Raw genomic sequence first — 14,320 nt, 5'->3', positions numbered from 1 at the left:
TTAATAGCTGAAAAGACTACATGACTCTTCAGGATTGTGGTATCATTGCTGATGTGAATCCCTGGCTCAGCACTGCCTACACAAGGATTTTAAAAGGTGTTGATTTGAGTTTGACCTCAGTTGTATATGAATGCTACAGATAGAGCAATCCCAGTGGAGGTAACGGAGTTATACCAGCTCCACCTCATGTAAAAGCAATACATGGCCCAAAAAAAGCCTCTTTGAAAGAAAATACAAGGAGCTCAGATCACCTGCACTGAACTTCTAACACCCTACCAGTTCTTAATGGTGCTGGTTTTATTTAAACATGGCTGGTTTATTGTACAGGTTAGGTTTTTGTGGTTTTTTTTTTTCCCCTTCACAAAATATTCACCCATTTACTGATTGGTTATTAGAATAGGAGCGAATCTATGAAAACAGCACACAAGCATAGCTACTCTGATTCTTGCATTAACTATTAGCCTTTAGTAGTGAAAGCATTGTGCTTTGAGATGTAATTAAAGAGAGAGGCTTCAGAAGATGAGGTTCTGAGATAAGGTTAAGTAACCCCACATTAGAAAGTCAAGGTACTTGCATGTATCATGCAAAGGAAGGGTCAGATAAATCCAATTCCTCTGCCAGCTTTACTTGCTGAAGTGGGATGAAGCACCTACAGAGCATGGGGAGAGTGTACAACTGGAAAACTATGAAACTGGAATCTTCAGTTCTAGACTTCAGCCCTTGCTTTATTTTTTGCCACATTCATAATGCGAGGAGTACCTCGCACAGCAAATTAAACTGGTGATGTTACATCGGGTCTGTCTGAACTATGCGTTAAAAAAGGAAAGAGGGTTTATGAGTGTTGATGTAGTGGAAGGGTGGAGAGGAAGAAGCAGCAGAAATGGTCTCAAAGCATTTGTGAACTGCATTCCAGTTACAACTGCTATTTCAGTACTGTTTTGTCTGGTGCTGCCACCATTTTGCCAGCACAGGTTTTTCCACATGTGGAATTCGTCACAACATCTCTCTAAAGTAGGCTTAATATTATAGTCACTTTTGCACTACACATTCAAATAACAGAATTAAAGTATATCCCAGTTTGGATATTCAAGGCTAGAAAATAGTTCACACAGTTAGCAGGTGGTTTTGAAGAGGCTCTGCTCCTTACCTTGTCAAATGGAAGGAGAGTTAACTGGGGGAAAATAAGGCAAAATGGTGAGCCAACTTCAAGGCTTTGTGTTCGGATATAGGTCAGATCGTGCCACACGTGGTAAAAAATTGAAAACATTCAAAGGCATGGTGAAATCTGCCCTTTTGAGGACCAAAACTAAAGAATGCATCAACAGGAGACAAAAAGACTGTGAGCCATCCTTCTTAAGAGGTTGGGTGATTCATCAGTGTGGAGCCGACACAGCTCAGACACCTTGCCCTGATTGGGAAATTTTAATGAGCCACCTAGGATGAGAAAGCCATTGAAAATTCCCTCTGCAGTTCTACAAATCAGCTCAAGCCACAATTGCCAGGGTTTGTTTTTTTACCCTCTTTGGTATCTTGGAGTTAATTGGTGTGTGTATGTGTGTCCCCTTTTTTTTTCCAATTTGTAGAAGAAATTCATATACAGTGTCTAAATCTTATCACCTTTCAGCTCAGTGGGAATTGTGTACAGAAAGGTCATTAAAAGGAAGTGAATGGAAGTAACCACATAACTCAAACTACAAGAGTTGGAAAGAAACCTCTAAAAACCAGGTTAGCTTTGCAGCGCTCACTCCTGATGCATTCAGAGAGCACAAAGGTCAACTGAGCTTTCATAACCTCCAAAGATAAAGCGAAAAGGGAAGGCAACAGTAATGAAATGACTGCATTTGTCACCTGGTGGAAACCAACCTCATCCCACTAGAAGATGCAGTTTAAATTAGATAACAAATCTGAGGCTGGTAAAGGTGCGTGCTAGGAAGTCCATGTTTCATTCAGTGTACAGGCACGGCTGAACATCCAAATGCCATCCTGAAGTATATTCATCAGGATCCTTGCTAAAAGGTGCTGCCATTCCAAAGGCCCTTATGTTTCTGTCTGCCTATAGGGAAGGTGCACTGCCTGTACTGACACGGCTTGCTGCAGTGCCAGGGAGAGGACCGCTGTGCCCTGAGGAACCATCTTCACACCTGAGACCATGCTGTGCTCTGACCAGCCAAACACATCTGAAGTAACCTGAACCCTCAGATGGTTCTGGGGTCCTGGACCAGCCCATCCAGCACTGTTATGCCCTGTGGCACTGTGGTATGTCACACTGCATGCCGAGGCTGCACCCACACCAGAGCTTTAGTTCAGATCAGGAGCTGTGCTTTTGTCCCATGTATCCGTCCTGTCCCACGCTCTGGAAGAGCTGCCTCCAAGAGCATGGACAGGCTTGGTTCCAGGTGTGACTACTCCAGAAGATGCACTACAATGACTAAAGGGAACTGAGCCCAGGAGACCAGTGCAGAGCCAGCCTGGGGTGAAACCTCCCTGCACGACCTGTTCCTCTGCCCAAAGCACTTGTGCTGTGCTGCACCAGCTCCCAGCTGAGCCTAATAGCCTCCCTTGATACACAGAGGTCTAGCAGCCTACACATCACCTGGGGAACACATGTTCTCAACTAGTAACCCAGATTTGCGCTTATTGCCTCTTTTTCCTCATGGCTGAAACAGGAGAAATGCTTCTTAGCCAGGCAGCCACTTATAGGGGCTGATTAGGGTAAAGTTCCTTTGAGAGATTTATTTTTAAACTGATGTAGGCCAGCTTTTTAGCTGTAAAGATGGTGGAAGGTATGATCCCAAGTGCTTCTGCTGACCCAGTTTTACAGGAACAGGCACCACTCTTTTACAAAAATGGGACAGTAAAAGAAGTTTAAACCCTTCAATCCTGGTTTACCCAGTATCTCCAATTCATTCTGGAACAAACCTGGACAGCAGCAGTAGTTGGCTTAAAGCAGCCTCTAGGGGAGCTAGAAGATTGTATCCAGGGATTTTCAAAGCAGCAAGCTGGCCAAATTTTCTATATAATATGTCTCACGCCGGTCTTTGTTAGTGTTATGTTTAACGCAGATTACCTTGCTCACGTTGGCCCTACCATCCTGCCCAAAAGCTCTGTCAGTCTACTCCTTCCAGTCCACTTTTTAAAACTGGCTTAGCTGCAATGCCTTTCAAGGCAGGTAGGAGTTAATAATGAGCAGATCTCGGACAGAAGCTTCCAGCCCAAACTCAGGTGACAAACTATGCATTCCCTGGAACGGCATCAGGAACACGGGTCCTGTGGTGGGGTGGGTGCCAGGGAAGGCATGCCTGGCATGCACCACAGCTGCGAAGGGAATGGATGCCTTAGGAAGGGACCTGACAGCACTCAGAGCAAAGAGGACCAAACAGGAGGTCATGGGGAAGGCAAAAGCAATACAAAGCACTCTCAGTTGGCATGTCAGAAGCCTGCAAAGGTTATGTTGGCACCACTGAACTAGCCCCATCCTCTCCTAACAATCCAGCTTCTTCCCCATAGAGTTTGTCACACTGTCTCATTTGCAAAATTTGCCATCACATCTAAAATATCTGCTTGTCCCCAGACTTAGCAGGCATTAGTGCAACCTAAATTCCTCTCCAACACTCAAAGGTCTATTCACTCCTCTTGCTCTTTCCTGGAGAGGTTGACCACCTCCCTGCATTACAGCTCACAACCCATATTGGAAATGGAAGGGAGATACAAGCTATTTCATGGACTTTTAGTTCCTTGAAGAGTTGCACACAGGGGAGAAAGATGCACACGGGGGAGAAAGATGCACACCTACAAAAGAGCAGCTGTACAGCACCATAAGCTACATACATTGAAGAACACTGAGACAGACTAAGTAATTCACACAGTGATAAAGATTTTTCATAGGAAAAAAAAAAAGTGCTTAGGATAAAAGAAACAAATGAAAAAGGGAAATCTCCAGACAAAAAGCAAAAAGCTTTTTCAAATTGATGAAATGATTTCAGTACGAGTCCAAGTTCCTACTAAGTACAAACCTAAATGCTTTCTCTGCAAGCACCACCAAGTACAGAAATCAAGAGACTTCTGCAAACAATATGCCCTGAAAGCAAAGTAGCTAGATAAGACAAGATGAAAGTCAGCCACCCACAAGTTTAGGGTGGACACACAATGCAGATTTGTCAAATACAAAAGGAAACAAATCCTGCTGTCACAACCCCTGACTCTCACTCAGAAATGCTTTGCGCACCATTTCCACATAGATGATTAATTCTAAAACCCTTGAACTCGGAGTCCATGGCAGGCTGGATAAAGAAAACAAAAAGCATGGGACAAACCTCACTCTCAAGAAAAGACAACGTAGTGGAAAGGCTTTGCTGGAGCATCTGGAGTCGTCAATGCTCCCATTACACAGGGCGTAACAAGAGATCCTTGAACCCGCTCGGCTTGGAGCTGAGGTTTGATTAGGATGTGACATGCTGGTAATTGCCTTTTACCAGCCGCTGCACAGTAGCTCTGCCATCTGCAATGTGCTGCACCTACCCCTCCCTCCTTCCCCAGAACCAGGAGTGAACAGTCACCACCAGGACCAGTCCCATCCTCCCCAGCTGGCAGCCACGCACACCACGTGTTTTCCAGACTCCTCCTGGTTGCATGAAAAGATAGCACCTTTCTACCGAGACAGAAGTCTGCCCACTAACATCAGGTGTGTGCCACTGCTGAAGCGTGAATGTTTTTTTTTTGCATAAATGGATTGTTATTTCACACCCATTAAGATAAAAGGAACAAAGCGAAAGCCCAAATTACAAATATTAGAGTTAAAACTGTTCACTAGGAAACAAAAGCTTTCTGTGCTGCTCTTTTCTTCCTCGCCTGCTCTGGGGTGCAATTCTCCATCACTGATGTAGCCCCATTTTCCACCTTGACATTTTGTCAGTACTTTCCAAAACAAGAGGACTCTCACAGCAAGTGAGACACAATCTTTTTGTGTACAGAAGATACCAGACCCTCTGGGTAGTGACTGCTAACCAAACCAACCGATCCAGCACACGCAGCTTACCTTTGGACCGCTTCCCGGCTTTAAGTGATAACCAAAAACGAGTTCAAGATTCACTACTTTCTCTATGTTCTCTTCAGCTCCACCTGCAGAATCCTGCCAGAAAGAGGCAAGGTGAGACTTCAGACCTACCACAACCTCTTGGGAGACAGGAGAAAAGCCTTTGGTGGCCTTTCAGATGCTGGAAGCCTGGCAGGCAGCAGGAAGGAGCCATCACTCTGCCCTGATTGCACTGCTCCAAGAGGGGCAAGGGGCTTTGCATGGGTTTACAACGCACAGTGGAAGGCACCTGGGAGATGCTGCGTGATTTCTGCTCTTGGCCAAGCCACTCCAGTGCAGCACAGTGCTGCTGTCAACATCATGGCCGCCACTGCCACTGGAATGACAGCCAGCACGGCACAGCAGCAAAGGCCCGACTTTCATTTACCCCTTTGGGGAACAGAGTTTCACTGTATGTAAATTCACTTTAAGTGGAATTCACTCTATAGATGTACAATAAATTATGACTCAAAAAGCTACTTCAGGGTCTAGAATTGCTTGATTAGCTCACCAGATCAAATCAGGCAACTATCTGCTCTGGCAGCCCTGAGGTTCCCAAACACTCTCTCCCTTTTGTACGCCTCATGTTACTGATATCAGAAAACCAACAGGCTAACACAAGGGTGACCAGACATTGTAAATCATCCTTCTCTCCTGCAACATTAGCAAACTGAGGAACGACGTGCTCATTCTGGGCCATGGTTCTGGTGTCCTTCAGTGGTGAGCAGTTGGTGGCACCAGTCAGAGGAATGGTTCTAAGAGCAATTTCTGATTAATAATAGCAAAGGAATTGCAACCTTTAAGTCTTTGAATTTAATACTACCAGTTCCATGATAAAATATTAGAGCCTCCTTGAAAGCAACCTTTATTATTCTATTACTTATTCCAATGTGACCCATCACTGCCGTTGACCCTCCACATTTACCACAAGCCTCTGCAGGACCTGCTGCTTCACCCTCCCATGAATGGTAGGGAAGTTGAGACATGAGAACAGTAAAATATTCATACAAGCACGAGAAGCACTTCTTATATAAACAGTGAGACTTGCCTTAATTAATGGTGGAAAATGAAACAGATTTAGGTAGTCATGGGTTAACTTCTCAATGGCAGTCTAGGGAAAAAAGAAATCAACAAAAACAGATGAGAGGTATTCAGCACCTCATACTGCAAATACCAGCATGAAAAACAGCATAGCTCCCTATGCACCATGTTTTCCATTGTGGATACATCAGGGCATGTGCGAAGAGTTTAAAATACAGCAGTGTTCTGGAAACTGTCATGGTAGATTGGCCCCATCTCGCATTCAGAACCAGATCCGCTTAATCAGAGAAAGAGATGTTTGGGGGGTTGCTTTGGTTGCTTTTACTTACGCTCAATCAACCCAGGAAGCTGAAATCTTTCATTTTGGGCATTATTGACTTTATTAAGTTTCAATAATTTTCCCTGTAGGAAATGTAAATTAAGCATATCAGTAATGGTGTGTGGTGTGGAAAAAATGGCTGATGAGAAAAAGGGGAATAAATCTGTGTGACTTATGAAGCTAAATTTGCAGGACTAGCAATTACGATACAAGTATCTCTTACTAGTAAATCGTGGTATAAAATCATTGAGACCCAACAGAATTACAGATGCTGCTTTTAGAAAAATCATTTTCCAAAGCTGACAGCCAGGAAACTGAACTCTCCTGTGGCTACACTATTAATATACTATCACTGCTGTTGTGATTCCATTCTCCAGACCATGATTATCTTAACTCATTACAAACATTAGATATATAAAACACCATAAAACAGAGCTTTAAGAGAAAAGCAACCTGGCTGTCAACAAGCCTTGAAGTTGCTTTGTTAGTCAAAGCATGTTTTAAGCTACAGATGAGTTGTGAAAGTTGAGAAGTTTGGAGATTTCAGTTCAAATAACTGCTCTCAAACCTGCTCCTCCCTCAAAGAGAAATCTCTGGGGAGAACTCTCTCTGAAGATACCCAAAGCTTTCTGCCAGGGGAATAGGCAACTCTTCAGCAGTACTGATGACCCAGTGCACAAGGTAACCAAGAACTGCAGAGGAGTGTGAAGACCACAACATATTTTCATACCCCATAAAATGTTCAGGTTGCTTTGGGTTTTAGATCCATATGAACCTGTAACTGCTTTCTTTATGCCGCATATGCTCTCTATTTAGACTTACAACTTTTTTTGTTCTTAATACTACCAAAACCCCATAGACTCCTTTCTTAATATTCACACTGTAACTTACTGCAACATTCAACGTATGCTGTTAAATACCTTTAAATGGATGATGTGTCCTCTGGAAACAATTCCCATGTCCTTTAAATCCTCTTCTTCTAGAAGAAGCAATCGTTTCCCAGTGATATGATGTTCCTTAAACAAGCTAGCATATACACTCATTTCACCAGAAGCATCTCCTTAAGATAAGAGAGGTTATTCAGAAATCCATAGGGTGCTTTACTGGAGGGAGAAAAAAATAAGCAAATGTATGTATATTCATACATGTGAATATGAAGGCACTTTTACCTTTCCTCGTAAGTTGTTGCATCCAGAAAAACTGCAAAAAAGAGGAATCAGTCTTGAAGTTCACATTATCGAGATGGTGCATTACAGTCATTTGGAGCTCACAAGCGACCACTCTTTTTTAAAACAAAAAAATTAAGTATTTCTACCTTTGGGTTAGAAGACTCCAGATCTGCCAATTCAAGTAATTGCTTTTATTTAGCTTTTAGAAACTGCTTCTATTCTGCAGCCACCTTCCTCAGCTTATCGTTATGAAGAGCAATAGAAATGACTGGAACAGAAGCTTAGTGATCTGTCACATGCCAAAGGGGCTGAAGTTAAGGAGCCAGGGCTATTATGGCTTTTGCACTGGCTTTCCACAGTCCTTCAGTAAATGTGAGCTAAACAACCCTGTGAAGCACAACACACAAGGAGCGTGCTAGATGGGAGATTAAAATCACTGTGACACATCACTGTGCTGGAGATAAGTCATTCATGTTTCATGTTTAGCCTTTTAACTAAATAAAAAGGTAAAAAGATTTAATGCTATTATTTTATATGAAATAGAGATCCCACACCTTAAAACCCCTCTAACTTTCAGTTAATTGCAATCCTGGCGGCACACAGTGGGATAAAACCTTCAACCCCCTTTTGTCCTGTCTAGGACAGGTCTTGTATATATAGGTCTTCAGGCACTTCCACATTCCTTAAATGACCACTCAGGAATGCCCTCCTGGCTGCTGACAGCTCCCATTAATTCTGGACACTGGAGAATGTGGCTGTTTTATGGAGGTTGTTTGAGTTCTTAATTTACCGATGGACATTTTAAAGCCTTTCTGTGACAGAAGTTCACCAAACAGACAGCAGTAAGCTCTCACATAGACATTCCGATCCGTCCTTCCCTCCCTCCGTACCCGCTGTCATTTGTTAGAAAGCTCTGGCAGCACAACGGTGGCCACATTAACACAAAATACTCACCACATCTTCTTCGGTCCATGCACAAATATCAAAGGAGGGCAGCAACTGCGTGAGAGATACGAATTGAAAAGAAAACCATCTGACCATTTTTCTCCCCTTCACCCAAATTTTAATCTGGTGTCCGATTTTATGCAGTCCCTTTACTCCTGCAAAGGGAGGACTTCAGGCTGCAACTCTCACACTGACATACTAAACCCCTGGATTCATACTGGCCACTGGCTGGCTCCAACAGCACAGTGGCCATGCTAAATTAAACCCATCACTTTATGTAGATAAAATTATCAGTAGATCTCTGATAGAAACGATTTAGGAAGCAAAAGATGGCAAAGGACTCTCTGCCTGCCTCTCCTCTTGGCTCTTGCCCTATGGGAAGGCTTTTGCTATGGCAATGAAAATAATTCTGTGATTAAGACTGTCCCAAAAGATGGGTGTTCTCTGGAAGAGGAAGGAAAACTGTCACTCAGCAGCAGTGAAGCAGAATTTGGAGTTGGGCTGCTGTGGGCAGGCAGTCTTCCTCTGCAAATAAGTCTCTTGGTTTCTGGCAGTGCTTCGCAACTGCTACCCTGGGGCTGGGGCAGTGCAGCACTTTCCAGCCTCCTCCAGTGCTGTAGCCCACACAGGGCACGCTTTGTTGTATGCAGGATGGTGTTAGCTCTTGAAGCACAAGGAAACCATGAAGGAGGTGCAGGAGCATGGCTGCGCTAAGTGAAGTTCTGGGATGATTGGAAAACTGACACAGAGAAGACGTCACTACTATACTGATTGCTGTTTTACTCATTCAAGCACACAGTATCCCAAGCATCACCTATCTGGCTAAAGGGTTAACATTAACTGGCGTGTATGTATTTGGACTGTGTCTCCCAAAGGCTCAATACCATGATGTCATTGCAAGCTTATTTGATGTACATAACACTGGCTTACAAGAGACTCGGCTCAGTTACTCACCAGTCCCCAAGGCTTTGTTACCTGCTCCAGAGACATCACGAGCTCTCCAGTTCCCCCCCTCCCCAGCCAGGCATTTTCCCTCCTCGATGACCATCGAGCCCAGGGCAGAGCTGCCCTCATGTGCCTGAGCCCCTCCCTGGCTCTCCAGGCAGGAGACCAGTGTATAGTGTAATCCACTCACAACTTCTAGCCATCGCTGTAACACATCCTTTGTGTCATTCCCTTGAAACTCCCATTGAAGGACTTGTGACTGCCTGCCAGCCCTTGGTCTGCCTCAGTATCTATGACATTTTGCTACCTACCCCACTTCAGGGACTCATCCTCCTCCACGAATGTTTCCACCAAACCTTGCTGGGCACAATCCATGAGACCAGCTCAAGCCACCTTTGTGAGGAGGACTAAATGGGCCCTCAAACCCACCCTTTGCCCACTGCTTCCCCAAAGGGGGCAGAGCCAAAGGCATCAGGGTGAAATGGCAGAAAGGAAGATGTGTCTGCCAGGGAAAAAAGAGAGACCTTCCAGACTTTTTCTCTCTACTACACTACCAGCCAATCTTCTTGACCTACCAGCCCTTAGTCAGGCATTCCCTATGTTAACAGCTACCCATAGCCTGGGTGGGACGCTATAGGGCAAAAGTACTGCTTGTGGCAACACCTGAGCACACGGGAGGAAAGGTGGCAATCGTAAACATCCTTAGGAAGGCAACGGGTCGTGCCTGTTGTAGGTACTCATAGTCAAACTGGCTGGTGCTGCGGGAGGAGCCAGGCACAGTAATTGTACAACTGAATCATTTACTGCAGAAGTCAAATACTGCATTTTTAGTTGCATAAGGGAGTATCCTGGGTTTTCCTATGTTTAAATATAACCAGTTTTGTATTATTTCAGTTTTTTAAAGATGGAAGAATAAAGAAGTCTCACACCGTGAGTAATATAAAAAGTGACCTAAACCAGCAGACAATAAGGAACCTTTTGAAACACCAGCATTTTACACAGGGACACAGATGCATAAAATTTACTGTCAAAATGTTTATTGCAAAATAGAAGTTTGGAACAAAATGAAGCAAAGGAAAAAGTTCACATCAAAAGAAAGTTTATGACACCAATTGAGGAAATTGAATACATTGCATGATTTCTTTCTGTTTGTTTGCTTTGGTTTTACACTGGAAAATCAAATCCACAGTGTGAATAAAACAAGACATCATATGTCAAGTGCAATAAAGAGAATAACTGACGCTGCAAGGTTTTACCACACAGAAGTGTAACATTGCATGTTCCACACAAATGATATATTCAGTTTACAGCACAAGAATTTCGGCACAGGCATTGCACTCAGCTTTGGTTTTTCGGAAGGGAAAATGAAGTTTTCTAACAGTGAAAATATTTTCTATTCAAATCTCATCGGTTCACACTTGAAGTGTAAGTAGCATTGACTCCTACTATTCAGTACAAAACTTCTTCGGTAGTGCAAAAGCAAGAAATGCAGTGGACTATATCTGACTTTAAAAGGCATATGAATATTCAGCACACAATATAAAATGTTTAAAGAAAGTTGTTGGTTCTACAGTTTTAGAATTAAATCTTCACACATCAGAAATCTCTGTGCAGATTTTACAGTGTACACTAAGTCAAAGCCTGGGGGAAAAGGGAAAGGTTTCTCCCCCAGGCTCCTACCAGTGCATTTTAAGGGCTGTGAAAATTACTAAATGAACTTACTTTTCTACCTGAATGTTCTACCTAGGACTGTAGTTAAAACCTCTGTCAAGGTAGAAGTCTTATTAAAAACCTGTAAAAGCTGCCTGATTACAGAAAAAGGAAGTACAGTTCTAAAGACACACAGTAACACTCCTGAATACTTAACAGTGACATGCACAGTATGGATTTACTGCTACTGCTGACAGCAATATAAATCATTATTGCAAATGTTTAATGCAGAATAACTGCTTTAAAACCCAGAAGGAAAGGCACTCAACATCTAACAAAACCACAAGAACAATAAACAAACGACTGTGACAAGGAGCTGTGTCAGACTTCACTTCCCGGAAGCCCTTCCTATTGGGCAGTGCAGAATGGGCCGGGATGCAGCACACCTACACACAGTACCTTGGGACACTTGCTACTCCAAGGAATTAGTCCTGTGATTGTCACATCTAAAGGTTTTCCTCTGGTAATTCCCCCTTCCATTTTTTCCTGAAGGACAAGAAAAGAAGTTGGGACACCCTGGCTTGGTCCCAAGCTCACCCCCTATCTTTAAGAAAGCCAAAAGCTGATCACCATTCTTCTTTTGGGCCATTTACCCATCTAAGTCAACACTGGCATTGCAACTGTCCTGTACAGTAAAACCAAGAGGTTCAGGCCTCCTGTTCTTACCTTCCTCCTCTGTCAAACGCAGCAACATCATTTTACTGCAGATACCTCCAGGGCTTTATGGAAGGTAGAGAAAACCGGGATCTCAAAAGGCCTGGTGGGGACTAGCGAGCTGAGAGGCATATGAAGCATGGGAAGGCTTTTGGTGGCTTTGCTCACAGCCCAGAGCAGCCACAGTAACACCTTCTGGGTTTGGTTAACGCTTTCATAAGCTGACACACTATCTGGCTGTGGACTGCTGTGGAAATCTATATAGCCTGGTGATAATACAGGTAGAAGACAGACTGGGTTGCACTGCAGAGCAAAATCAGGTGTGGACGATGAAATATTCTGACCTTCTCCAACCAACACACCTGCCCACCAGAGCTACTTTCAAAACCCGTATCTAGTGAGAAGCATATCAGAAGCAGAAACAACACAGCTTGATTCTCACTTATGATTTTTGGCTTGTAAACTGGAGACATCTGGTACGAAAGTCATCACAGGAAAGTAAAAATGCAATTAATACCACTATTTTTTTTTAGTAAGCCTAGCCAATATAGTAATTATAACACTGTCTTCAAGGGAACTGCATCAGAAGAGTTTGTCATGTTATCACCTTTTCAGAGGCCTTTGCTTCTTTGAACACAAAGGTTAAGTTTTACAAGAGTTCTAATTTTTCCTTAATACATTATTTGTCAAAGCAAATTAAGCTATATGGGGAAAGAAAGGGGAAAGAGGGGGGGAAAAAGTCCGTCTTTGTTTCAATAAAAAATACTGGAACTAAGTAGATGGCAGGAATTCCTGTGAGCATGCTCCCAAATTCTGGTATTTTGCTGAAATAAGTTACACTCTTGGGTAAGCACAAAACCTTGAAGACAGACTTAAACCTTGCAACTGTGACAGTGATTTTGCAATTATGAAATCCTGTGTCATACTACTTAGGGACTATTTTTTACTTTGGTAAAGACTGAGGGAGTGGATTTACAAACCCATGCAACTATAAATGTGCATGAAGTGCTCTGAGATTGTCAGATGCTAAGGAAATGCAAAACATCAGTACTAGGGACAGATTTTATGTTGCTTTTTCTTTTGCTTACTAAATGTGATGAACCACATTTCATTTTCAGCTAAAGCTGTACAACCCTACAGTGGTAATTTACGCACAATGGCACACATCTTAAGATCTAAAGTGCACCTATTAGATTACACGAATCCATCAAATTTTGCTGGGTATATACAAAAATAGTATCATTGCTGTGGGTGTTAGCAGACACAGACTTACAAAAACAGTACAAAACTGCACTGGAAAAAAGCTTATTTGCTCTTATTTCCATCTTATTTCCATTATTTGCCCCTTAGTCCCTTTTTCTCCCTAAAATCAGGTTGTTTTAATGGCTCTTAAGCCATTAAATTAGAAGCCATTGCTACCTGTGCCAAAGGAACAAGTTTCTCCTTGGGATACTCTGTAAACTTCTTGCATCATTTACGTTACAATTCTGCCATGAGAAAAGCTTCCTCATACAAGAGGGTGAACTTAAAGCCAATGGATCTGCCACTGTTAGGAAGAACGTGGAATATGGAATAACATCCTACAGAAATTAAGCATCTTGGAGGGTCTAATCACGTGTGAACTGAGTGAAGAAGGCTAGCTCAAAGCGCAGCACTCACTGCCTTGCAGGTTACCAGACCAGTGCTGATGCTTAAGGATACATCAACTCTCACAACCCAAAGAGATGTCCACTTGTCACTCTAGATAAACTCCTTTAAAGAACTTTCTCTTTTGTTGAGTGAACATGTAATGATTTCAGGCCTGCTGTTATCTAATGTATCCATTTTTCTCTAAGCTATCTACAAAAACACTCACCATAATATGTAGGTTAGAGCTATGTAACACACAAGCCTGTAATTAAAGAAGCCACTCAAAACCTGAAGTTTTCATAAAAGAAACCCCTCCAGTAATTGAGAATGGAATTTTGATGTCTTATTCCCACTACAGCTGAACTAGTTTTTCTTTTGAAATGCTGCCCTTCTTCCTTGGGCAAATGTTTTACAAAAACAACTTCCTTTCTAACCTGCATTTGTGTTTGCGCTGGTTTTCCCTCCCACCTTCTGCATTACCACTAAAGGAGTCATCAGGAGAAGCATACTCACTGCTCTCAACATTAAGTGCCTGGCAGGCAATTATTGCCAGCAGATTGTTACACACCGAGCTTTACAGTAAGTCATAACCGCAGTGGCAGTACTTTAAAAGTGATTTAACTGCACAAACCAGATACACAGAGCCTAGCAAATGTCCCTCACATTACTGCCCCCAAATGCGAGAATGTCACACAAGCCACAGTGGCAAGGCCCAAGCTGGAATGTTACTGTGGCTCATCTTCGTCTTTTCATAAGGGTAGCGCGCACTCTTTAGGAGATGCAACAGAATCAAAATTTACTGACACTGATTTTTACTCTCAGGTACAAGAATAAGTC

The 14,320-nt window shown here is 42.9% G+C and overlaps 1 protein-coding gene across 1 annotated transcript in view; it reads right to left on the bottom strand.

Moving 5' to 3' along the window:
* Nucleotides 1–14,320, bottom strand: part of MAP3K20 (mitogen-activated protein kinase kinase kinase 20) — a 90,765-nt gene that overhangs the window by 13,212 nt on the left and 63,233 nt on the right. Inside the window, exons 12-16 of the mRNA XM_061453903.1 lie at nt 8,555–8,599; nt 7,601–7,631; nt 7,352–7,491; nt 6,120–6,182; nt 5,036–5,128 (exon numbers count right to left, since the gene is read on the bottom strand). Coding sequence (XP_061309887.1) covers nt 5,036–5,128; nt 6,120–6,182; nt 7,352–7,491; nt 7,601–7,631; nt 8,555–8,599 — 372 coding nt within the window. The remainder of the gene's footprint in view (nt 1–5,035; nt 5,129–6,119; nt 6,183–7,351; nt 7,492–7,600; nt 7,632–8,554; nt 8,600–14,320) is intronic.

The sequence above is a fragment of the Pezoporus flaviventris genome, unplaced genomic scaffold (genome assembly GCF_033815535.1).
Source record: "Pezoporus flaviventris isolate CSIRO_AGI_PZ_B2104156 unplaced genomic scaffold, CSIRO_AGI_Pfla_v1 ptg000001l, whole genome shotgun sequence".
NCBI lineage: Eukaryota > Metazoa > Chordata > Aves > Psittaciformes > Psittacidae > Pezoporus > Pezoporus flaviventris.
The sequence above is the reverse complement of the archived record's forward strand: the minus strand, read 5'-3'. Positions and strand labels throughout refer to the sequence as shown.